At 38.7% G+C, this 23,843-nt stretch overlaps 5 protein-coding genes and 1 long non-coding RNA gene across 7 annotated transcripts; 4 read left to right on the forward strand and 2 right to left on the reverse strand.

Annotated features, from left to right (window-relative positions):
• Positions 1-1,863: 1,863 nt before the first annotated feature.
• Positions 1,864-9,742, forward strand: LOC126802235 (cullin-associated NEDD8-dissociated protein 1). Of its 2 annotated transcripts, none has more exons than XM_050529834.1 (29): positions 1,864-2,023; positions 2,464-2,560; positions 2,645-2,814; positions 2,903-3,113; positions 3,244-3,409; positions 3,682-3,811; positions 3,888-4,002; positions 4,100-4,257; positions 4,351-4,474; positions 4,682-4,732; positions 4,808-4,890; positions 5,134-5,218; positions 5,292-5,393; positions 5,505-5,603; positions 5,699-5,809; positions 5,884-5,967; positions 6,052-6,192; positions 6,339-6,431; positions 6,531-6,652; positions 6,763-6,922; positions 7,005-7,244; positions 7,426-7,674; positions 7,765-7,941; positions 8,035-8,181; positions 8,317-8,433; positions 8,639-8,807; positions 8,901-8,978; positions 9,063-9,201; positions 9,367-9,742. In XM_050529834.1, the coding sequence occupies exons 2-29, from the start codon at positions 2,525-2,527 to the stop codon at positions 9,461-9,463; spliced, it is 3,654 nt and encodes a 1,217-aa protein (XP_050385791.1). In that variant the 5' UTR covers positions 1,864-2,023; positions 2,464-2,524; the 3' UTR covers positions 9,464-9,742. The 2 variants fall into 2 exon arrangements, with proteins under 2 accessions (XP_050385791.1, XP_050385790.1); XM_050529833.1 differs by having other exon boundaries at positions 1,932-2,200.
• A 2,113-nt stretch (positions 9,743-11,855) lies between these two features.
• On the forward strand, positions 11,856-12,652 carry LOC126801524 (uncharacterized). Its single transcript, XM_050528903.1, has 4 exons — positions 11,856-11,916; positions 11,988-12,098; positions 12,188-12,289; positions 12,373-12,652. Exons 1-4 carry the CDS (start codon positions 11,886-11,888, stop codon positions 12,531-12,533), a joined length of 405 nt encoding a protein of 134 aa, XP_050384860.1. The 5' UTR covers positions 11,856-11,885; the 3' UTR covers positions 12,534-12,652.
• Positions 12,653-12,840: 188 nt separating this feature from the next.
• Positions 12,841-14,272, reverse strand: LOC126801522 (uncharacterized). Its single transcript, XM_050528900.1, has 4 exons — positions 13,804-14,272; positions 13,656-13,709; positions 13,437-13,562; positions 12,841-13,306 (listed from the first exon to the last, which is right to left on the reverse strand). The coding sequence occupies exons 1-4, from the start codon at positions 14,209-14,211 to the stop codon at positions 13,115-13,117; spliced, it is 780 nt and encodes a 259-aa protein (XP_050384857.1). The 5' UTR covers positions 14,212-14,272; the 3' UTR covers positions 12,841-13,114.
• Positions 14,273-14,367: 95 nt separating this feature from the next.
• Positions 14,368-17,130, forward strand: LOC126801521 (SWR1 complex subunit 2). The gene is made up of 12 exons (XM_050528899.1): positions 14,368-14,529; positions 14,609-14,678; positions 14,780-14,851; positions 14,947-14,993; positions 15,071-15,323; positions 15,415-15,490; positions 15,600-15,719; positions 15,850-15,918; positions 16,018-16,060; positions 16,198-16,263; positions 16,418-16,746; positions 16,850-17,130. Exons 1-11 carry the CDS (start codon positions 14,462-14,464, stop codon positions 16,608-16,610), a joined length of 1,077 nt encoding a protein of 358 aa, XP_050384856.1. The 5' UTR covers positions 14,368-14,461; the 3' UTR covers positions 16,611-16,746; positions 16,850-17,130.
• A 2,144-nt stretch (positions 17,131-19,274) lies between these two features.
• LOC126801526 (uncharacterized) lies at positions 19,275-20,909 on the forward strand. Its single transcript, XR_007672857.1, has 3 exons — positions 19,275-19,575; positions 20,223-20,670; positions 20,773-20,909. It is a non-coding gene; the product is annotated as an uncharacterized LOC126801526 (long non-coding RNA).
• Positions 20,910-21,258: 349 nt separating this feature from the next.
• On the reverse strand, positions 21,259-23,365 carry LOC126801523 (60S ribosomal protein L13-2-like). The gene is made up of 5 exons (XM_050528901.1): positions 23,281-23,365; positions 22,534-22,649; positions 22,309-22,442; positions 21,696-21,854; positions 21,259-21,612 (listed from the first exon to the last, which is right to left on the reverse strand). The coding sequence occupies exons 2-5, from the start codon at positions 22,640-22,642 to the stop codon at positions 21,391-21,393; spliced, it is 624 nt and encodes a 207-aa protein (XP_050384858.1). The 5' UTR covers positions 22,643-22,649; positions 23,281-23,365; the 3' UTR covers positions 21,259-21,390.
• Positions 23,366-23,843: the final 478 nt, after the last annotated feature.

Below are 23,843 nucleotides of genomic sequence, written 5' to 3' on the forward strand. Positions count from 1 at the left end.
GTCGTTTTCGCTTTCTCGAGCCTCTTAACGACTCGGCAGCGGTCACGAGCCAGAGCAGAGACCCCGTGGATTATGCGAGTTATGGGCAGTTTCCACTTTTCCCTGATTTTGGGCTCTCTCTAAATTGATCGACCTGCATGAGTTGGGCCTTGAAAAACAATTATAATGCTAATACAATTTGTTAATTAGATTGGGAACTTCTATTCCTAATACAATACTTAGATCTTTTTTTTTTCAAGTTCGTTTTGACCTTTTAACGCATGTGAAATTACTAAATAGACATATAAGAGTGAAAACAAAAAAATAAGAGAATTATCAACCTATCTATGTTTAAATAGCGAATATAAATGATTTTTTTTCATTTCTTGTTAATCCTTTATTTTTATGTATTTATTTCATGAAAACCTAATTTTGGAATAATAAATTAAATAAGATAGTTTATTTACTTTTATTTTTTATTGTTAAAAAGTACAATAAATAATATTATTAATGTTCATGTATCAATTGAAAAGTTACATATAATTTTTGATAAACTTAAGTTAGGATTTGAGACAAAAAAAATTGTTCAATAGATGTTATAATTTTTCTTGTTGATTTTACTATCTAGTGAGTTTCAAATAAATGAATGAAAAAAAAATATTATTAGTTATGAATTTAGGATTGATAGAGAAAATAAATTTGAGAAGATAGATTAGAAATAATTGGAAATATATTAATATATCGTAAGATCTAATATTTACTAATGATATATTGATTATAGACATTTTTCATAAAAGTATGGAGATCTAAATAGCATTTTAAGTATTTGTAAAAGTAAATAGGAGATCTACTAAGTGAGGATGTCCAAATACCGTTTTTGGAGATATAAATAGAAGCTCCCAATTAGATGTTTAAAAAAATAAAATTTGTTAATTGGATTGTTGAAACTAACTATAAATGAGAGTGTAGATAGGAAATGTTTAAACGCTAAAGTTAGAAAGACAGATTTAGATCAGCTACGTTTAATTTGTTCCCTATATCCACACAAGGTGTAAAAAGGGAGTGATTAATAAAACAAAATCTTCTTCCTAACCAAACTTTTAGACATATATAGATATGTTTTTCTTTTATAATATTGTTTGTTCGACTCATTGACATTTATGTTATTTATCCACGTTGTGTGATGGGTTTTTTTCGAGCTTGTGTCACGATTTTGTGGCTTATTATGTCTCTTTTTCATCCTGTCCATGTTATCATCTCATCTTTCACCCTAATTTTCTCTTGGTCATAATCTCTTATTCAAAAAAGACCATTGAAGTCTCGATGCAAACCCATTCACCCAACACTTGAAACATGTTACCGAACTAACACGCAACCGAAGTTTATAGATGTTGTTGGACCAATGTGTCATGTTGATTGATGATTATGTACAAGTTACCGATTATCATGATCAATTATTTCCATTGTATTTTTATTTTTATTGCCATAGCCATGATAATTAGTGTCCGAGTGATGGTGAATGCATGTTATGATTCCGGCTTATACATATTACTAGATTTTTTGGCTTATGGACTTCAATTTGGTTTTTCTATTTTAATTTTGCATATGCTTTAAACTACTCGAGTACTCATGAGGTCGTCATCACTTTTTTGGTATCACACTCTTGCTTCTCTTGTAAGTTGCAACACATTTGCAATATATTCGTAACATGTGTCTCGTGCAGTGAGTGAACCAAAACACAAAAGTCACCCAACCATAATGCTTGTAAATTGACGAAACTGTGTATTGATTCTTAAACGGTCAGGGATTGAAAAACAAAACCAAGGGGCGGGTCAGGTGTTGAGCTGCGCGCGTGGGCTGGACACCATAGTGTTCCCAGGTGGAGAGATGATTTTGCGGATCTTGGTAAACAAGTCCAGTGTGTCCAGTCCATTCTACACGTATAAAACCCCCTCTCTCTTCCACCTGCCCTATAAACCAACCCACACCCACACTGACTCTCACCGAGCTCCTCCACCGTCGTAGTCCCGTCATAAACTTTCCGGTAAGCTCTTCCTCTCTATTTTCTCTCACTCTCTAAATTCCCTTCACCGATTCAGATTCTGTGCCTCTTTATTCCCTCTCCCGATCACACCGAGCTCAATCCAATCTCTTATTCGGACTTTTCGTCTTCCCATACTTCTCCGAAAGCTTCGCCAAGCTTTTCTGCGGAATGCTTTTGGTACTGTATTATTATACATTGAATTTTTCCAGATTTTGGAGCCTCATACGATATAGATAGCTGTACGGTTTTGTTTCTGCTTAATTTAATTTATAGTCTCATAGTGGAGCTAGGGTTAGTTCTTCGCTTTTCATAGATTCAAGGCTTTTCTGATGTTCTTTTATGCTTTTGGCTGGGTTTCATTTAGCTCTATTGTCCATCTATGCGATTAGTAGGTTATAATTACCTGATTTTGATTTTTTTTATGGTTTGGTTTAATTTAGGTGAGCATTGATAGAATTTCTGAGTTTGAGCACCAAATTTTGTTCATAAAGAATTGCGGAGATGGCGAACATGGCGATGACTGGTATACTGGAGAAGGTATGATCGCTACGAGCTTTAGTTTTGGAGATGGATGTCTACTATAGTGTGAGTGGTGGATTGACTTTTGAGTTTGTTTTACAGATGACGGGGAAGGATAAGGACTATAGATATATGGCAACATCGGATTTGTTAAACGAGTTGAACAAAGACAATTTCAAGGCGGATGCTGATCTAGAGATCAAGTTGTCGATTATTATTATCCAGCAACTCGATGATGTTGCCGGCGATGTATCTGGATTGGCTGTCAAATGGTATGATAGTTGTATTCTGTTATCCCTGGTAACCGTGTTTGCGTTTCCTAGTGACTGATCTGTATCTGTTTGGTAAATTATATTGCAGTCTTGCTCCATTAGTTAAGAAGGTCAGTGAGCCTCGAGTCGTGGAGATGACAAATAAGCTTTGTGAGAAGTTGCTAAAGGAGAAGGATCAACATCGTGACATAGCAAGCATAGCTATGAAGGCTATTGTTGCAGAAGTTTCTACTCAATCACTTGCACAGTCTATACTTGTTTCTATTTTACCGCAGTTGATTAGGGGAATTACTGCCCCGGTGAGTTACAATCTTCTTAAGGATTAGTCAAATAACTCATTTTTATCGTAATGACATTCCTTTTGCTGTATCTGCATGCCTGTTGTGTTTTTCTTGCTAATTGTTTTTTTGTTTCTGCTATGTAACCCAGGGAATGAGCACAGAGATAAAATGTGAATGTCTTGATATCTTATGTGATGTCCTTCATAAGTTTGGCAATCTTATGGCAACCGAACATGAGCTGCTATTAGGTGCTCTATTGTCTCAGTTGAGTTCCAATCAAGCCAGCGTGAGGAAGAAAACTGTGTCATGCATTGGTAAGATTCACTGATTTGCTTGATTCCATCTTTGTATTTTCTTTTGCCTTCTACATTCTTACTTCGGCAATGATTGGGGGATTGTCCATCAGTCACAATTGTCTGCTTTTGTTACTATCTGTTTCTTTGTTTGGACTAATAAAATATATTAGATGTCGGTTTACTCTACATGTCGGAACCTAATTTCATACTCACTAAAGTCCATCCTGTTCACATTTCAGCTGTGCACCAGTACTATAATACTGACCTTAACTATGTGTATTTTCCTGTAGCGTCACTTGCTCCAAGCCTGTCAGACGATTTGTTGGCAAAGGCTACTGTTGAAGTTGTTCAGAACTTGAGAAATAAAGGCACAAAGTCTGAAATGACTCGTACTAATATTCAGATGATTGGTGCTTTAAGGTGAGCTTTGTGGTAATATCCTTGTGTTTGAGGTTCAATTTGATTTTAGTTACTAATTTGATATTATGATGTTCAGTCGTGCTGTTGGCTATCGCTTTGGACCCCATCTTGCTGACACTGTCCCAGTGCTTATCAATTACTGCACAAGTGCATCTGAAAATGATGAAGAGCTGCGTGAGTACAGCTTGCAGGTACTATATATATGTAAATTATTTGGTGTTTGTATTTTTCACTCTAAGATTGTATAAAGGTAATATTGTATCTGAATTTGTTTTATTTTGGTGGCAGGCACTAGAAAGTTTTCTGCTTAGGTGTCCCAGGGATATTTCTCCATATTGTGAAGAAATTCTTCATCTTAACTTGGAGTATCTGAGTTACGACCCAAACTTCACTGATAACATGGATGAGGATACTGATGATGAAACTCTCGAGGAAGAGGAAGATGAGTATGTCTTCAACAAAGAACAAAATAAGTTCTTAATTCAATTGTTTGCACAAAATGAACTTTTAATTCAATTTGATTCTTATATATGATGTAGTGAGAGTGCGAATGAATATACCGATGATGAAGATGTCAGTTGGAAAGTCCGGAGAGCAGCAGCTAAATGCTTGGCGGCATTAATTGTATCTCGTCCTGAGATGCTTGCCAAGCTGTATGAGGAGGTATCTTTGCATTTCCTATTTAAACTTCTCATTTATTGTATTGCAAGGATTATAACAATTGTGTTGGCATTTAAACTTATATGTATTCCAAGGTGTGTGTAGTTCTCATTAATCCTCAATTCATGTTCAATTATAGCATACATATGGGGTTGCATTCATGGTTCCCAGTTGCTTTGAAATTATTAAACGGCTGCTGCTTTTGTGCAGGCTTGTCCAAAATTAATCGAGAGATTTAAAGAGAGGGAAGAAAATGTCAAGGTAAGCCAGAGAAATGGATGTTGGTTCTTCTTATTACTAATCCTGTGGGGAGTATTTGACATTATTCTGCTACAGATGGATGTTTTCAATACTTTCACTGAGCTCTTGCAGCAAACTGGAAATGTCACAAAGGGCCAGATTGACATTAATGAACAGAGGTAAATGTGCCAAAGTCCGAGTGTTAACTTAGGTGCTGACGTTCGTGTCTAGCATTTGTTAAGTGGTTTCAGTCTTTCAGATATTTTAACTTTGTGTTTGGTTAAGTTATGAGTATAGTTCTGCTTATATTGGTGGCCTCTTTATCTTAATAAGAAGACTCTTGCTCTCACTTTCTGCCTATAAATTATGTGTAATATCATTGATCTCTTATTCCTATATTAAATTACTGGCATATTATGCAGTCCAAGATGGTTATTGAAGCAAGAAGTGCCAAAAATTGTTAGATCTATTAATAGGCAACTACGTGAGAAATCTATCAAGACGAAGGTAAGAATCTCTGATGTCTCTTTTTGATTGTGATTTATGTATACTACGAATTTTGACATGTATCTCTTTGCAGGTTGGTGCATTTTCTGTGTTGAAAGAACTTGTGGTGGTCTTGCCAGATTGCCTGGCAGATCAAATTGGCTCACTCATTCCAGGACTCGAAAAGGCCTTAAGTGTAAGCAAAACTGTCACGTTGATAATGAATTTCTTACCACTATAATTTGTCTCTGACGCTGATCTTTGCAAGTTTATTAATTCTTTTGGGAATTTCTGTAAACTTCTTTAGGACAAGTCCTCTACCTCAAATTTGAAAATCGAAGCTCTAATATTTACAAGATTGGTGTTGGCTTCACATTCTCCCTCTGTTTTTCATCCTTACATCAAGGTGAAAAAGATATTCAACACGCTCTCATGCTTGTCTCAACAGTTACTTCATTGCATTTTGTGTCGGTTTGGTGACATTTTAAATGATTGTTGCAGGCTCTCTCTAGTCCTGTTTTATCTGCTGTGGCAGAGCGTTACTACAAAGTCACAGCTGAAGCACTTAGGGTCTGTGGTGAACTTGTTCGTGTTGTTCGCCCAAATATTGAGGTAAATATGGGAGACTTTAATGCTTGAGGTCCTATTAGACAACTCTCTAACCATTTGATTTGGTTTCCTTATAGGGGACTGGTTTTGATTTCAAACCTTATGTTCAACCAATATATAAGGCAATAATGTCACGATTGACAAACCAAGATCAAGATCAGGTGTAAAATTACTCAGACTCTGCTAATGATATCTAATTTATCTTAAATGTTTCTCCGTTGTGGCTCATGTTTATTCCTGTGCAGGAGGTGAAAGAATGTGCTATATCTTGCATGGGACTACTTGTGTCAACATTTGGTGATAACCTCAATGCTGAATTACCTGTGTGCCTTCCTGTACTTGTTGATCGGATGGGAAATGAGATCACTCGACTTACAGCTGTGAAGGTGATTGTTGACTCGCTTTTTTTGGTTACGTGAATATCATTTGCCGATGTCTATTTAGGATTTCTCTACCTTAGACATCATGTATGTTGCAGTATGTATTCTACATCTACACTTTAGTTTTGAAGATTCTGATGTTCTGTTTCCAGGCATTTGCTGTCATTGCTTCTTCCCCATTGCGGATAGATCTGTCTTGTGTTTTGGATCAAGTGGTTGTAGAGTTGACTGCATTCTTAAGGAAGGTATGGGAATTAGCTCAATTGGATTTTGAAACGATAATACGTTCCTGACTATTGTTTTCCAAAATATGTTGTAACTATCTTTGCCTTCTTGGAGATCAGGCTAATCGGCCTCTAAGGCAGGCAACACTGGGGACACTGAATTCTCTAATTGTTGCCTACGGCGATAAAATTGGTCCATCAGCTTATGAAGTTATTATTGTAGAACTTGCAACATTGATAAGGTTTTTCTCTCTACTTGATTCAATTTTTGATGTTTTTGTCCTTTGTTCTTTTCAAAGTCTAGTACAATCGGCTTTCTGAACCCTATTTTCCATTGAATACCTATTTCCAGTGATTCAGACTTGCATATGACGGCACTTGCCCTGGAACTTTGCTGCACCTTGATGGCTGACAGGTCAAGCCCAGTTGTTGGTTTGGCTGTTAGAAATAAAGTTCTTCCACAAGCACTAACATTAATTAAAAGCTCACTGCTTCAGGGGCAAGCTCTATTGGTAATTTCTTATTTCTTATTTGTGTTAATCTTGATATAGAAACTTTTCACATGTTTGAAGAAGTTATTTGTTGGATATGTAGGCGTTGCAAAACTTCTTTGCTTCCTTGGTGTATTCTGCAAACACAAGTTTTGAAGCCTTATTAGACTCTCTTTTATCAAGTGCTAAACCATCTCCTCAGTCTGGCGGGGTTGCAAAACAAGCTCTATATTCAATAGCTCAATGTGTGGCTGTGCTTTGTCTAGCTGCTGGTGATCAGAAATGTTCATCTACTGTACAAATGCTCACTGAAATTCTCAAACATGATAGCAGTACAAACTCGGTAATCCTCGGGCTCCCCTCTGTTGAAAAAAAAAATCAGAAAAAAGTGGAAGTACTTAAAAAAAAAAGGAATGTCATTGCTGGATGCAGACCCTCTCTAAGATTGGTTTTAGGACTTGATTTCAAAGGATCTATAATTTTCATGTCACTCGAGCATAATTGCTTTCTTCTTTCTATTACAGGCTAAGCAGCATCTTGCATTGCTATGCCTTGGGGAGATTGGGAGAAGGAAAGATCTAAGCTCTCATGCCCGTATTGAGAATATAGTCATCGAGTCATTTCAATCTCCTTTTGAGGAGATTAAGTCTGCAGCCTCCTATGCTCTTGGAAATATTGCAGTTGGTAACCTATTCAAATATTTGCCTTTTATCTTGGACCAGATTGACAATCAGCAGAAAAAACAGTATCTCTTGCTTCATTCTTTGAAGGAGGTGTGTTATTCTGAACTTCTAAAGCTTGATTTATATTTTTCGGATAATATTTGACCTCTGGAATTGAAGTTCACTTTTACTAATTTGTAGGTCATAGTAAGGCAATCTGTAGATAAGGCCGAGTTTCAGGACACTAGTGTTGAGAAAATACTCAATTTACTTTTTAATCACTGTGAAAGTGAGGAAGAGGGAGTTCGCAATGTGGTTGCTGAATGTTTGGGTAAAATTGCACTTATTGAACCTGCAAAACTGGTTCCTGCACTCAAGGTACTTGAGAATAAAAATGCACATATGGTTGAGTGCTTTGTGACCGTGCATATTCTTATGACTAAAGGTTTTCATATCTATATTTCCTACTAGGTCCGCACAACCAGCCCAGCTGCTTTCACAAGAGCTACGGTTGTCATTGCAGTTAAGTATTCAGTTGTGGAGAGGCCAGAGAAGATAGACGAGATCCTATATCCTGAAATCTCATCATTCCTGATGCTTATTAAGGATCATGATCGGGTAAGTTTATTAAAGTACTGACTCTGCTTGATTTTTAAGAATGTCTTTTTTATCTTTTCACCTGTATTGCTTCTGTTTTGTTTAGTATTAATGTATCTTGGTTGGTTGGTGACATTTCTTTATGGCCTCATGTAGCATGTCAGGCGTGCAGCTGTGTTGGCTTTAAGCACATTTGCTCATAATAAGCCGAACCTCATCAAGGGGCTTCTGCCGGAATTGTTGCCACTTCTTTATGATCAGACTGTTATCAAGGTAGGCCAAATATTTTAATCTGTGTTGTGGATAATGTATACGAGTATGTGACATACAATCCATAAAATAAAGCAATTTTAATTTACCAATGTAAGTTGCATTTTTCGGCTGTCATTAGGCTCATGCAAACTATTTGATGCAATACCGTTTCTTTTCCACTGTATTAGAGATGCTTGGGTCGCTTACTTTAATTTTCTGGCTGCAGAAAGAATTGATCAGGACAGTTGATCTTGGTCCTTTTAAGCACATTGTGGATGATGGGCTTGAGTTAAGAAAGGCTGCATTTGAATGTGTGGACACTTTGCTGGACAGTTGTCTTGACCAAGTGAATCCTTCATCATTTATTGTTCCTTACCTGAAATCTGGTCTAGATGGTGAGCTTAGAAAAAACTGTTTTGTTTCTTTTTCTCCCGTCATTTTTCTTTCTTATCTTATTTAATCCAATACCTTCCAACTGATGACGGCAGATCATTACGATGTTAAGATGCCTTGCCATCTTATCCTCTCAAAGCTTGCAGACAAGTGTCCATCAGCTGTACTGGCAGGTCAGTTATAATATTCATATTTATCTCCAAAATTAAGACATGATACATATGTGTTGTGTAATGTAACCGTTTCCTGTCCTTTAGTATTGGATTCATTGGTGGATCATCTCCAAAAAACCATCAACTTTAAGCCAAAGCAAGATGCTGTAAAGCAAGAAGTTGATCGCAATGAAGACATGATCCGCAGCGCTCTAAGAACAATTGCATCCCTGCATCGTATCAGGTTAGCTCCTTGCTTTTCAGCTCAGTTTTAGGACGTGTCAGTATACATTAAATATTTTCCAAGTGATGCAGAAATCGTGGTGTATACTCCTAATCAATGAAAGTGAGATTTCCTTCATTTGACATTGATGAGTCGTCTGATGCTTGATTATTTGCTATTTTGCAGTGGGGGAGATTGCAGCCTTAAGTTCAAGAACCTGACGAATGAAATATCAAAATCTCCTACACTCTGGGACAAGTATTGCTCCATCCGAAATGAATGACGGCCCATTTGAACCTCGTCCGTGTTCTGCTGCAATTAATGAGAATGATTTGTATCATTATTCTTCATCTTTGATTTAAGTTATTGGTAGCATACAAAAAAAAAACAGAGAGGGCAGGGCAGTGTAGCCTGTGAATGCAATGCGTAAGAGGGTAGGAAAGTGAAAGCTGCATGACCTGTTATGGTTTTCTTGTATAGATTTAAATCGGTCAGTATTTTTGCCTTTGCAGCATCATTTGGGCCATTTGGCAATATTATCTCTCAACCAGTACTACCGCTCTCAATTTTCTTTTGTTAGGATTGAAGTTACAGAATCTGTCTGGCGGCACACTAGTTTAACTGCAGGATCATGTGTATTGTTGAACAGATGATATAGGGTGTGGAAACTGCCTAGATTTTTGCCATCCAAACGTGTTTTAGGAAACTAATTTGGGGTTTAAGTTCTGCTTCTACCCCAACGCAGCGATAGACATTTTACGAACCAAGGTGCTATATATATATATATATTTTTTCCTCTGCCGTGACCATAAACCAAAAGGTCCATGGCAACTTGGCTCGTTTACAGATGGGTGTAGCAATATGGTATTGATCAAAAACCAGATTACCACATTTTGATTCTGTGTGCTAAGGAGGGAAGTGCATCAAATTATGGATCAATGTGCATGGATCCCTATATGCGCATGTGCATATTTGCATGTGTCATTAGAACTATTGGCCTTGAATACAAATGGCACGAGGCGACTTCCATTTTCAGAAGAACCATTGGTCTATCTTTCTCGGTTCCACGTGATAAAAGACCCCTCCTCAGCCCTACTGTGCTATCTGCGCTTGTTGATATCAAGAGTAATTGCCAGAAATCTCGACATTTTGGCCGTTTTTAAGTGTTCCTTAAGCTTTCCAAGACATTATGCGACTATCCAAGATCAGAAAATTGGAGAGGTCCAAGTCGTCTTCAACGTCCGTCGAAACTGATTTATATAATCTGCATAGACATCGAACGCTGATCTGAGAATATTGTCTGTGGATTTAATCTACATATAGTAAATCCCTCATTCCCAGAACCCAAGTTAGGTCAGTTTTAACTTTCCACCTTCCCTGAATAGTACTGATAGAAATCATGATCTTCAATAAGTGCTTTCCTATTTAAGAAACTGTCCGCTTTCTTCGATTTCACAACTATCCTCTAAAGCTTATGTCAGCCATTCTCAGGTTTCATGTCCTTTGTATTCATTCTTGTCATTACACTTTAATCCATGCACATAATACAAATGAAAAATGGAAATTGTAGCGCTTCTATAGCTATATCCTTTTATTTTGTTTGCATAGGGAGTTCGAACTTGAACGCATAATCATTTTAGAGGAAACACCAGGCAGATCAAAACTCCGCATCAGTCACACACAATGAAAGTGAGTACCACATACTTTAGCTAGCTCATGAAAATTTTCGACTGGGAAAAAGAATCACATATATTAGTGCCCTAACTTATTCTTTATTCTTTCTGATACCATGATCAGAAAGGAAAGCTAGAATCTTGGCGTCGAGCAGACCAGTGCTCCTTACAGAGAAGAGAGCCGTTATCGCCATCTTCTTCTTCTTGCTGCAGCTCCTTGGGGATTCCACGTAGCCCCATGCGTGCCATGGAGTTTCTAAGTCGCTCATGGAGCCCCTCTGCCTATAACTTCCAACAGATGTTTCCATCAAGTGTGAGAGACCTAGTCACGCTAGCTTCTGCTTTGAAGCACTCTTGCTTTCTGATCGACGTGCTAAAGGCCGGACTGAAAGTAATGATTTATCCATGCAGGTCGATATGTTCCCTTCATATGAACAAAAGTTGGATGAATTTAGCTTCGAGGGACCAGAAGAAAAGCTACAGACACAAGCAATACACGAGTTGCCACCGGCAAGTAGCAGTAGAAGCACTTTCATCAGCAGCACTAGCAGACAGGATAACATATTGGTAACTAACTTATCTACTTATCTCTAGCTAGCTTTCATGTTTCACAGAGCATTTCACAAAGAATCATTCAGGAAAATGGTTTTATGCTATTAGATGAATACAAAGAGATGGTTAGGGGGCAAATCCTTAAGTAGCTTACTAAGACAAAGTAGAGCCAAGAAGAAAGAAGATGCTCGACTTCAAACGGCAAGCATTCATGCTGCCCTTTCCGTAACTCGCTTGGCTGCAGCAATCGCCAGTGTTGCTGCAGCCAAAAGTGTCATAGACCCAGAATCAGAATCAGCAGAAGATTTTGGCAATCAAGGCACGGTAGTTCACTCAAGGAACAACGTAGACGACATTTTACCTTCTGCAGCAGCTCTGATCAGCACAGTTTGTGCCGAAGCTGCTGAGTCATTGGGGGCACAGACAATCGACATTTTTTCTGCCATTAACTCAGGCTGGGCAACCCAAACAATTGGCGATATGATCACACTCACAGCTGATGCTGCAACGTGTAAGCTTAAACATATAGTGCTTCCTTCAACGGAACCTATGTATAAAAATGTTAACACAATGACTTGCCAGGTTTAAGAGGAGTTGCAGCGCTCAAAGCAAGAGCTATGGCCAATCCGTATTTTCCAAGAACCCAAAATTTTCTTCAAGTAAAAGCAGAGCTATCTGTTGTCACTCCTTCTGGTAAGAAAACATGGATACATTATTCATATGACGAACACCTTTGATGTTGTAAGGAATGATCAAAACCAGATTCTGATCTGTGCAAACAGGAAGCAAGACACACGGCTGGGCCTCCATATATTCAAAGCATAGTCAGCTTATATTGAGCCTCCGGAAGAAGCATTTGGGGTTCTTAGCCACCACAAAGGAATGTAAGTTCAAAGTTTCTGTTGGATTTTAGCTGGACTATTCGTTGTTAAGTAAAACTGTGCAGTAAGACTTGAACTCTTTGCAGACAAGATTTTGCATGTAGAGGAAGATACAAGGGAAGCTCATGGAAACCTTTCGATAATCCTAAGGAGCCACAGTGGATACATCAAGCTCTTGTTCAAAGATGAAAATCAATCTTCTGTCTGGACGACAAGCATTTCAAATCTCTTACAGTTGCATTACTAAGGCTAAGAAAACATGTGCAGCTTTCAATATCTGTATCTTTTGTGTAATATATGCTGGTGTATGAAATCAGAATTCCATAAAAATTAGACCGGACAACCAGTTCTCATCAAGAGGGCGTAACTAAGCACCCTCCACACCAAAGATCTAAGCAAAATTGCACATATACATCTGATTCTTACTGAACAGACCAGTTCTCTGATTGCAGCTCTACCAGGTGCAATTAATATTTTATTTCTCAAAACAGGAGTAATTACTATGTTACTGATCACCAGAGAAACTTGATTGACTTTATACTAGGCCAACTGCATATTAATATAATAAATGTTCTATATCTGAAGAAAGACCATACATTTCGTTTCTCAACCATCTAACTAGAGAAAAGATATACAAATTGATAGTTGAACAAGTCTTACAAGCACTTCAAAAATTCAGAAGGCATAATATACACCAAGTTGAAAACTAAGACCAAGACTTGATAGTGAAGATGTGAAAAGCAAAAACCTTGCATTAGTTATCATTGATCTCTGTATGTAATGTAAGAAACTACCGTAAGGTGATCCTCCATGACTTAGAATATCTGTTCATTTCTCCTCAAACTCAACATCAATAATCTCTGGCTCTTTCTTTGCCGAAGAAGAGCCTCCCCTATCTCTGTTAAAGAAGTCCGGCCCTCCTCCTTTCTTTGGCTGCCACACCGTGTTTCCGCAGCCTTGACATCGAATTATTTGGTTCTTGTAACCAACAAATTGCCTCTTGCAAGCAGGACAAGCACCCTGTCCATGCATAACATACACCCTCAGCAACAAATCAAACAACTATATAATCGATAAAGTTACAAACTTTAACCACAATATACACTAACACAAAATCACAAGGTTTGCAAATAAAGCTAGCGATTACTACCTTAATAACAAGATTATTGGCAACAGCTCCAATGACAAGAGGAGCAGCAACTGGCAGAAACCATGTAGCGAATATCAGAACCCGGAAAAGCCAACCAGACAATGCAAGCCACAAGAAGAATACCGTCTTCAAAATCATCCAAAAACAACACAGAGATTAAACATTTGAGTACAAACTCAACACCTTCACCACAATTTCAAAGGTTAAAAATTTTCTTACCGCAAAACTTCTCCCAACAGGGGTGTCCAAGAAATCACTAAGCTGCTTCCTATACTGCAACATAAGCCAAACCAATTCAGTACACAAAACGACGTCGTAGGACTCACAAAATATAGCAGAAATGGTAAAGGGAACAAAGAGAACAAACCCTAGGAAAGTTTCTAGAGAAATCCATGGAAAAAGCGCGCCAGCGGGTCCCAATATCCAGCTCCCTATCAATTTCGCGCGCGCGAATCACGGCGGACTGAGCGAGCGAGTCGACCCGGCGCGAAATCGAGTACTGCCGGTCCAGCCGCTCGGCGGTTTTCTTGGCCTCAAACAAGAACCCTTCGAATCCGTCGTTGGCCGACCGCCACGCGTCCTGCCAGGCCTCGCCGGAGGCTATCCGCTTGGCGAAGCCGTCGATGTCGCTGCGCTGAAAGGCCTGGATTTTCGACACCTGGCGCGCCCCGGTTGGGACTGGGACTCTGAAACCGCTGCTTCTGGGCCTCCTCCTGGCCCGGCCCAGCGGAATCGGCGCCGCTAGTTGCGGGCATCGGAGATTCGTGGTCGCCATTCTTATTCTTCAGCTCAGAGCTGAGCAAAAGCTGCAAACTTGATCAATCAAAATGCTTCTTTGCTGCTTATACAAGACGATAAGTCCGCGTTATACGGCGCGTCGTATATTTATTTACAAGTCATTCACGACGTGTCGTTTTATCACTGACAAATAGGTTCATAATTCATAAAGCTTGGGGCTTTCTGGGTTTAAATCACTGAGAGGCTGAAATTGAAGCTCTGCAGGAGTCTAGGGTTTGGTTTTAGCCATGGACGAACCGAAGGATGACCCGCCGGTGTTTCTGGATCGTACCTCACGCGCCACCAGAGGGAAGAGGTAAGTGATAACCGAACCCTGAGAGTTTGAGCTCAATTTGGTTTTGGAGCAGAATGCAACTTTCTACGGTGATTTTCAGGATGACGAAGTTGCTGGATGAAGAAATCGAAGAGGATGAGACGTTCTGGAATCAAGAGGCGCTTAAAGATGTTAGTTTTTTTTTCTTTTTTTGTGCAAATTTTTATTTTTGAATAATTTATAGTGGTGAACAGTGTTTGTGATTTACTTTGATAGTTGTAAATTGTGGTAGGAGGAACAAGATGATAATTATGAAGCAGAGCCTGAAGTTGCTGATGTGTTTGATAGCGATTTCGATGAAGATGTGAGTTCTGTTATACCAATGCTTAAGCTTGTTTAGTTTATTTTCGAGTTCTCTAGCATTTCTGTATCGATTAGAGTTGGTTGAACTGGTTGTAGGAGCCTGAGCCGGATGAAGGTGCAGAGAACAATGAGGGAGAGGAAAGGTTAGTGTTTTTGTACTTGCTCAAAGTGATTTTTGGAGTTGTTTGAAGTTGGAATTTTACTGGAGTTTGATTTGCAGACGGACGAAGAAGCGGTTGATATTTCCAGGGAAGCAATCGAGTAAGAAGAAGAAGATAAAAGTGCTTTCGAAGATAGAAGACAGCTCCAACAAAGAGAAGCCGAAATCTTCTTCTAAACATGAACAGCATCATCTTGATGCTGCTGAGGATGGAGAAGGCGAGAGAAGTGTGAGGAAATCTACAAGAACGGCAGTGGTTGTTAGGCAAGCTGAGAGAGAGGCGAATCGTGCTGCTTTGCAAGCAACGATGAGGGTAAGTATTGATAGTCTTTTGTGTTGGCTATTCTCCAAGTTGTGAGTGTGTTTGTAATGAACTAATGAATATCGGTTTTCTGTTACATTAGCCGATTAAAAGAAAAAAGGAAGGCGAAGAGAAGAGGATGAGCCAGGAAGATATGCTTTTGGAAGCAGCTCAAACAGGTTTGATTAATAAGTCTCAGTCTTGATAGTTACTTTTAAATGTGGACTATGGCTCCTAAAGTGATTATTTGGAATTACAACTTTAACTGTATACCTCCTGAATCTTCAGAAATTATCAACTTGAGGAACTTGGAGCGTGTTTTAGCCAGGGAGGAAGAAGTTAAGAAGAGAGCAATCGTGCATAAGGCTGTCTATACTGGTCCACAACTAAGTTATTTCTCAAAAGATGGTACCTTCATGCTACTGCTTTCTTCCAATATAATTTTTTCTTTCTTTCAAATATTGCAATTTTACTGGGATTTTGATCACTGTGACATTATTGTTTTCGGCTAAAGATATTACCATTTGATTTCTATTAGGTAACTCATATCTGGAATTCAGTAGAGGGTTATCATTCCAGTCCCAACTCTCTACAACATCTTCTCCATGTAAGTAATAGTTCAGATTAAGGTGTTACCCATGGCTTTATTAAGCGATGTTCCCAGAACAATGCTTTTAATGCATGTATTTTTGCTCTTCTATCCCAGATCCTGAGAAAGCTGTCTGTGCTGTTACCGGCTTACCTGCTAAGTAAGTAGTTTTCATTGAATGTATGGCTTTTAAAATAATTGTGTGCAATTACAACTTGTCACGTTTAGTATCAAGTATGCAACATTATCTGGGGAAGATATGTTATATTTGCTTAAAAATTTTGTTTGATGCTGTAGGTACCGTGATCCAAAGACAGGGCTACCATATGCAACAAAAGAAGCTTTTAAAGTTATTCGGCAGCGGTATGTGTTTTTGCTCAATTATAATTCATTCTCACGTTTTCTCCATTTATTGGTTTCCATTTGTTCACATTTGTATTGTTTTTTCTTCTTTCATTCAGATACCGATTATTTTTTAACTTTCTTGTTTGTTTTCTCTTTTTGTACCAACTTCCAGTTTTCTACAAGAAAGTGGTGCAGTCAGGAAAGAGATGGAGCTGGGTGATTTGTATGATTCGCTTTGTGGAAAAGGTTTTTCGGCAAGGCAGAAGAGATCAGTAGTATCAAATAAAAGTGAGGTGTCATATCCCCGATACTTTGCACGTTTTCGCAGGGCTCCAGCTCTTGAAAGTGTGTCATCGGAAGAGTGACTGTTAGTCTGAGACTGCACATTCTCATAGTTCTTAATTTAGGATGCTTTAGAATTGACCATGTGCAAGGTCTTGCTAACCACATATGAAGAAGGCTTTATGAAGATGGCTTGCAGACTAGAAGCACAAGTTATTTGTAAGTAAACTTACATTGGCTAATAGTAAAATACTAATTAAAATGTCACTCGTGTTAATTTGAGATGTGATTGTATATGGCTGCATTGCATTTACCTTGGCAGGAGGGTGCATGACGAAAGACTTCAATGAAGCTTCTGAGCACCCTGCTCTGTCTATGATGAAGCGCCAGTGATTGCAATGGGGATAATTACCTCAAATAAATGAGTTGGTGATCGTAAAGCGTGGGTGTCGGTTAGCCAAAACGTTTTGTATTTGAAAGTGAAAGCTAGATGTTGCGACTTTTCTTGATTTAGTATATTTTGCTGCTGCTATGTGCTATCTATGCTAGAAGAGTATTTTATCAAGTTCGACGTGTATCAGGTTTAGGATGCTCCCATTAAATGAACACAATTCGAAATTTCGAATGCAGAAATGTGCCCAAACCGAATGAATGGAGGAACCTAACACGATGCCATGTACTTGAATTGTAAAATGAATATTGAAGAGAACCTAAAACATATCCTTCTCAAGCCATTGCATTATTGATGGAGTTTTATGACTTTGGCAAGGATACAAACGTAGAAGCAAATCCCCTTAATTAGCAACTGATACAATACTCTCATCAGACTTGCCATGTAAGCAAAGCAAACGTATGTGACCAAGTAATTCGGGGGACGCTGTATTAGGAGATGGACCTTCCTGCCATAAGAAAAAGGAGGGAATATAACGGCAGGTACATGTTGGATCTTATATTCTTAGAGGGTAGTAATATATCTCAGCCCTTCCGGAACTCTCCTCAATCGTGTGCAATTGTAAATGCTAATTGTTCGAAGGTTAGGCATGAGAAGGTTATCGGTCCAAACCAGCTATTGAAACAGCATTACATTCAGCTGAGGATTGACAGTAATGTAGAGGCTATCTGGTCATATTTAACTTGCGTAGGCTATGCCTTTTGTGTATACAGATCATGATTTTAAGATCTGAGACTGGAAAGTTTTACTGTTATATTAACGACTATTTGACTGAAGGAATTTCCTCCCAGTCTGCATATTCCGGTCATTACTTACTTCTTAGTACCCAATCTTATGTTAAGAGGCAAAAGGGACCCTTGTTGATATGTTAATTAAAGCAAAATTAAAGCCTATCATACCAATATTAAGGAGTGAAGTTCAACATGGACGAGCCACATTAAATAAGTGCGGTTCTTCACGAATATGAAAGACAATATAACAAAAGGGCAGTAGATTCTTAAGCTCCACATACTCTGAGTGAAATTACATAATCTAATATTTTTGATTTAGAGATGTCCAGGAAAATAGTTCAAAGCTAATTTTCAAATTCTGGCAAGACTCGAGAAATCCTTGCAAAACATTTACACCCATGGAGAACAAGAACAAGCATATATTCTACTTCTTTTATTCCTTCTCAGCCTCAGCTGCCCTCTTTGCCCTGGCCCCAACATGACGAAGCTTGTCATATGCATTAACTTTCTTCATATCTGCGGTGACCTTCACGAGTTCAGTGACTGGATCTTGTTTGATTGACACAGGTTCTGCAGGAGTTCCAGTTCTGTTGGTATCCATGAGGGGCCTGTATCACATTCAATTCTTGTGCTTGTGCATGCATATTCAACTTCAATCAACAGTTTCATTTTCTTGTTGCAACTTCTATCTGTTCCTGTGCCTGACGATACCTTTGGATCTAAGATTCTGAGGTATCTAATATGTTAGTCTTTAAGCAATTGCTTTCAGAGATTTAATTCATACTTGAGGCTGGGTAGCTAGCTAGCCTTTTCTTTTCCCCATTTTCCCTAAAGAATTACACCCATATGTGAAAAATGTGAAGTGATACCTAGCATCTTATGTCAGTTATATTAGAAATGCTGATTTAAGACTTGTGTTTGTTGGATTGTAAGCAGACATCCTTTGTACTAGCTTTATAAACTTTTTATAGAACATTATATAAATGTTTTTTTTAATAGAGCAAATTGTCTTTAATTTATTGAAATCAAATTAACAAAAGAGTGGGACAAAAGAACCCGACCTCATATGTCTGATAATCTCCAACAAAGAGGATAAACAAAAGCTCAATCCGGCATGTGTACACTCACCTGTGTAAAATTATAGATAAAAAAATCTTAGCAAATAGCAAACACTCAGCCAAGAAACCATTAATTAAATGACGGGATAAAACTTGTAGCATTGACAGACAGTTGTGAGATACGTATGATAAAAAAAGTAGACATATTGTGATGCTTTTGTAAGCGTGAAAAAAAAAAGCTCTTATTCTTGTCATCGTAGATCAAAGCTTTCCTGCTCTGACAAGGCGAAACAACCCTACTCTATCTGCAACCAAAACGTATTGGATCAAACTACTGTAGCAGCGAGGTTATATTCGTCCATGGAATAAATAAGAGAGACCCCTCTTTCCCTTTGTGACGTCTCCCGCCATTCCTTCTTTAACATCAATTAAACCTCTCTATCTCTCTCTCTCTCTCTCTCTCTCTCTCTCCATCTCTCACAGTTCAGAGTTTCAAACCCATGGCCGCACCAAATTCACCGTCGAGTACGACAGGGTCAAGACCAAGCTCTACCGCAAGGTCACCGGACACAAGTCCGTGCGCGACGAGGTCGCCGCGGGAGGAGGGCTACGCATTCAGGCTCGGCGACAGAGTCGACGCCATCCTGGCCGGCGGTTGGTGGGAGGGGGTGGTGATGGAGGTGTCGGACGACGCGCGTTTCGAGGTGTTCTTTCAGAGTGTGAAGCAGAAGTTTGAGTTTGAGGCGGAGGAGCTGAGGCTTGGCTTCATAGGGAGTGGGTCCGAGGGGCTTGGCTTCGTCCTCTGAAGGTAACTGTCAGTAAATTTTGGGGCTCCTTTATCGTTGGTTTGATTTGAATTTACTGTGGCTGAGTTTATGGTTTAAAGGTTGAAGCTTTATTGTGAGTTTTGGGGGAAGAGTGAGGACAATGAGGGAATTGACAGTGGGTATGTTGTTTATACTGCTAGTTTTGAGTAGGAGTTTGTTTTTTTATATGGAAAAGCTCAAGTCTATAATGTTGATTAGGGAGGGTGTTGATCTGGTTGTGTTTTGTGAGAGTGAGTGAGTGAGAACAAAGAGTGAGAGGTGGTTCAGGACTGAATCTCTAAAACTGTATTGCTGCATGTGTTGGCTGTGAGGAGAGTGGATTGGTTGATTCTGGGAGTATGTGAGTTTTGTTTGTGCTCCATTTTTCCTTGATAGGTTATCATCTGAATTAAGAAATGAGTTTCTTTTTCCTTTTCTTGTCAGCTTGACAGCTTCTATCATTTGTTTCAATAACTTGTGTTTGAAGTAGGTGAAATAAAGGAAGTTAGTAATTCATGTTTTGTTTATTAGTAAAGCATGACATTCTTGGTGTGTTGACTGTTGACTTCTTCAATATTTAGCTTTATCCCATATTTTGTGAATTTGCCCTCATGTTAGCGTAATTAAAAACTTCTAATTTCAAATGCAGGATGTGCCAAATACCAAGGACAAAAAGGCACAGGTGAAGGAAGAAATTGGAGTAGGGACAGAAGTTGAGGTTTCCAATGATGAAGATGGATTTCAAGGCTCATGGTTTGCGGCCACTGTTGTCCAAGTAGTGGAGAAGGACAAATTTCTTGTTCAGTATAAGAGCTTAAAAACAGATGATGGTAAAATGTTCTTGACAGAAGAAATTGATGCAGGGCACTTGAGGCCTTGTCCGCCTGAAACTGTTATGGTCGATTGTTAATGTCTGAATGACGAGGTTGATGCTTACTGGAATGAAGGATGGTGGGAAGGTAGGATACAGAAGGTGCTAAAAAGGGGGAAGGTACAGAGTTTACTTCGAGGGTACTGATGATACAATGGTGTTTGACCACTCCGATTTAAGGCCACGCCAACTTTGGATAGATCGAATTTGGATTCTGGCTTCTCAGGTATAAAGTCCAAATACCTCTTTATCAATGCAATTCAGAATATCTGTTTCTTTCGAGCGGTTAGGTTCCATTTCAGCGTAACCTATTAGAGATCTTTGCCAGGCACTAAAGCAGTGAAGTATCGCGGAGAGTTCTCTATTCCATGTGGAGGCTATCGGTTCAAACCAGCTATTGAAACAGCAAAACATTAGACTGAGGATTGACTGTAGTATAGGCTATCGGGTCGTATGTAACTTAAGTAGGCTAGGCTATGACTCTTTTGTATACAGATCAAGATTTTTAAGACCGAGGCTGGAGAATTTTAGTCATATTAATATTGACTACCTGGCTAATGAGACAGGAAGAAGTTCCTCTTAGGACAGGGAATCATAATTTGCATATTTCCGGCGAGGATTTAGAACTTGGTTTTTGGAAAGTGCCTTTTGTACTACAATTTTATGTTGAACGGAAGAGGGAACCGTGATGGTAGGTTAATTTAAGGAACATTAAAGCCTCTCAGGCTGATATTGCAGAGCAACAGATGAGGAGTGCAGTTCTCATCAATATGAAAGACTAACAAAAAGGCATTAAATTCTTAACTCCGCATACTCGAGTGAAATTACAAAATCTAATATTCTTGATCCAGAAGATGTCCAGGAAAATACTTCAAAGCTGATTAGCAAAATCTGGCAAGACTCAACAAATCCTTGTAAAACATTTGACTCATGGAGAACAAGCATTTTACTTCTTTTCTTCCTTCTCAGCCTCAGCTGCCCTCTTTGCCCTGGCACCAACATGACGGACATTGACCCGCTCAATACGAAGCTTGTCATATGCATTGACTTTCTTCATATCTGCAGTGACCTTAACGAGTTCGGTGACTGGCTTCTCTTGTTGAATTGCCAAGAGAGGACCTTGGAGCTGGGTTGCATTTGCTAGCTCCTCAGCTGCAGAATCACCAGCCTGAAACAAAGCGTGGAAATACAATTAAGATGACTTCCAAACAATCACTACTCATAATCCATTCAAAATAAATTTAAGTTTACCTTAAATTTGCCAGCACGCCTTGGGAAGACAACCAACTTCTGCTTGTATGTCTTCAAGCGGAGAACATTGGTTTGAAACCCCTCAAGAGAACGGTTCTTCCTGCGATGGTCAACTGAGATACCGATGGTTGGTGCAAGTTTCCTTGGAATTCCAGCAGCCTGAAATATGAATCATTTGCCAACCATCAGAAACCATATAATGTTGAGTTCCTAAGAACAGAGTTTATGCAGTTGTTCCAACAATCAAACTGGAAATGTTTTGGGAAAAATTATTGAACCAAAATCTTTCACAATTAAAGAGAGATCAGACTCATCGTTTTTCCAAAGTGGGAATTGAAAGGCATAGGAAGAACATAATTTTCAGGCGGCTTATTATCAATACTCCTAAAGACAAGTTATGCAACAAAACAATCTCCAGAAATGGAAGTGCACAACACATCACAAAACACAAGAACCATTTTATGTAGTTTGGTGAAAATGCTTTGATAATATTAGAAGTTGCAAGCACAAGATAAGCAAGCAAACCAAAGAGGAAATAATGCAGCATTCCATCAAAGATAATCAAAACATATACCATTCTCCGAAAAATTCTTAACAAAATATAGAGTCTAACCTTCAACTCTTCCAGAGTGAAGCCCCGACCAGCCCTGACTTTCATGTTATACTTCAATGTTTGTCCACGAACAACTGGACGAAGAGGTCCAGCAGTAGGCCTTGGAAAGATTTTCACAGCCTTTGCCTGGCGAGCTGGTAATATCACAATAATCACAAATCAAATTCAGCCAAATATTATATGCATACATGAATGAAGCACAATATAATGAGGCCAGCCACTCACCATTTCTCCTCCTGGTCTTCCTTGCTGGTTGGTTAAACCATGTCCTGACACGCTCCTGCCAGTTCTTCCTGAAGTGCTCCCCAGGGATAACATTATTATGCTTCACCATGACTTACCTGTATCGTAAACAAATGAGTATATAATTCACTTTTAGAATAAGCAGTTCAATTCAATCCGCAACAACACAACAAAATAACAGCTTGAACTTCTGCACACATTCTCAGTTAGTCAGTTACAATCGATTTGCAAATTACACGATTTTAAAGTAACAGAGTAATTCTAATAAGTCAAAAGCCTCAGTTAAATCCATTGAAGTCATGTGAAATGCAGCTTCACTGAGGGGTTCTCCCTTTGCAGGGTCTCGGCTCCACTACACCTCAAGAAACCGGATTGAATCGTCATCGGCGAACACACGCACCCAAATATATAACAATCTTGATATGTAATTCACAAAGTTCATCAAGCAATTATCAAATACTAAGTACAAAAGCTAACAACAACGAAGAACAAACACGCCCTATTAGACTAAACTCTTACAGATCTGAGCTAAATCCAGTTTAAATAACAGAAATCTCCGATTACGAACACACAGAAACACAAGAAATATGAACGTGATTAAGGGCCTAGGGTTCAGCTACGGGATTCATTTGAGTTTTGGATTAACGAAATGCTAAAACTGAATTGAGACAATGAGAATAGTCGTTGAGTTTGTACAGAACCAAGCAGAGGAGAGAGAGAGAGTGATACCTGAATGAGCTACGGAGAAGATGGTGGTGACGAATAAAGCTTTTGCTCTCGCGGCTGCAGCAGAGTATGGTTTCACGTAGGGTTTCATGCTTTTATAAGGAGGTTGTATTTCTCGTTGGACTGGGCGGTTTGGGCCCTGGAAAATTTCATATGCATCAGCCCACTGTTAATAGGTTTCATAATTACTCCATGGCTAAATTTTAAAAACGATGCATTACATTTGCGTCATTAATAATCAAGGTTATTTTACTTTTAAAATTATCATATAAGTACATAAATTACATAATTCGATCTACTTTTGATACATATTGTTATTCACTCGGTTAATTGATATAGTTACCGATATACTTTCAGAAGTAAGTTGATCTTCTTAGTAGTAATGAAGAAGAGAAATCTATTATCTCATTTTACATTGTTTCTCTATCACTTTTTTGTCTGCGTAATGGAAAGCTTCCTCAAAATTATGATGTAAGTATAATTAATGAGATTATTGGTCTTGGGATTATTAATAATTTTGCTCTGTGTATATGGGTCTTAAGGTTATAAATAATCCCCCCCCTCTC

Source organism: Argentina anserina, chromosome 7 (genome assembly GCF_933775445.1).
Source record: "Argentina anserina chromosome 7, drPotAnse1.1, whole genome shotgun sequence".
Taxonomy (NCBI): Eukaryota; Viridiplantae; Streptophyta; class Magnoliopsida; order Rosales; family Rosaceae; genus Argentina; species Argentina anserina.

Bases quoted from the DNA above. Each gene is read 5' to 3' on its own strand.
- LOC126801521 (XM_050528899.1), top strand. From the start codon at position 14,462: ATGGACGAACCGAAGGATGACCCGCCGGTGTTTCTGGATCGTACCTCA. The intron at 14,530-14,608 runs GTAAGTGATAAC...GGTGATTTTCAG, and splicing joins CGCGCCACCAGAGGGAAGAG to GATGACGAAGTTGCTGGATG. The intron at 15,324-15,414 runs GTAAGTATTGAT...CTGTTACATTAG, and splicing joins CTTTGCAAGCAACGATGAGG to CCGATTAAAAGAAAAAAGGA.
- LOC126801524 (XM_050528903.1), top strand. From the start codon at position 11,886: ATGATCACACTCACAGCTGATGCTGCAACGT. The intron at 11,917-11,987 runs GTAAGCTTAAAC...ATGACTTGCCAG, and splicing joins CACAGCTGATGCTGCAACGT to GTTTAAGAGGAGTTGCAGCG. The intron at 12,099-12,187 runs GTAAGAAAACAT...CTGTGCAAACAG, and splicing joins ATCTGTTGTCACTCCTTCTG to GAAGCAAGACACACGGCTGG.
- LOC126801523 (XM_050528901.1), bottom strand. From the start codon at position 22,642: ATGGTGAAGCATAATAATGTTATCCCTGGGGAGCACTTCAGGAAGAAC. The intron at 22,443-22,533 runs GTGAGTGGCTGG...TGATATTACCAG, and splicing joins GAAGACCAGGAGGAGAAATG to CTCGCCAGGCAAAGGCTGTG. The intron at 21,613-21,695 runs GTAAACTTAAAT...GCTTTGTTTCAG, and splicing joins GGCGTGCTGGCAAATTTAAG to GCTGGTGATTCTGCAGCTGA.
- LOC126801522 (XM_050528900.1), bottom strand. From the start codon at position 14,211: ATGGCGACCACGAATCTCCGATGCCCGCAACTAGCGGCGCCGATTCCG. The intron at 13,563-13,655 runs GTAAGAAAATTT...ATGATTTTGAAG, and splicing joins CTGTTGGGAGAAGTTTTGCG to ACGGTATTCTTCTTGTGGCT. The intron at 13,307-13,436 runs GTAGTAATCGCT...ATGCATGGACAG, and splicing joins CCAATAATCTTGTTATTAAG to GGTGCTTGTCCTGCTTGCAA.
- LOC126802235 (XM_050529834.1), top strand. From the start codon at position 2,525: ATGGCGAACATGGCGATGACTGGTATACTGGAGAAG. The intron at 2,815-2,902 runs GTATGATAGTTG...ATTATATTGCAG, and splicing joins TCTGGATTGGCTGTCAAATG to TCTTGCTCCATTAGTTAAGA. The intron at 3,114-3,243 runs GTGAGTTACAAT...TATGTAACCCAG, and splicing joins TTAGGGGAATTACTGCCCCG to GGAATGAGCACAGAGATAAA.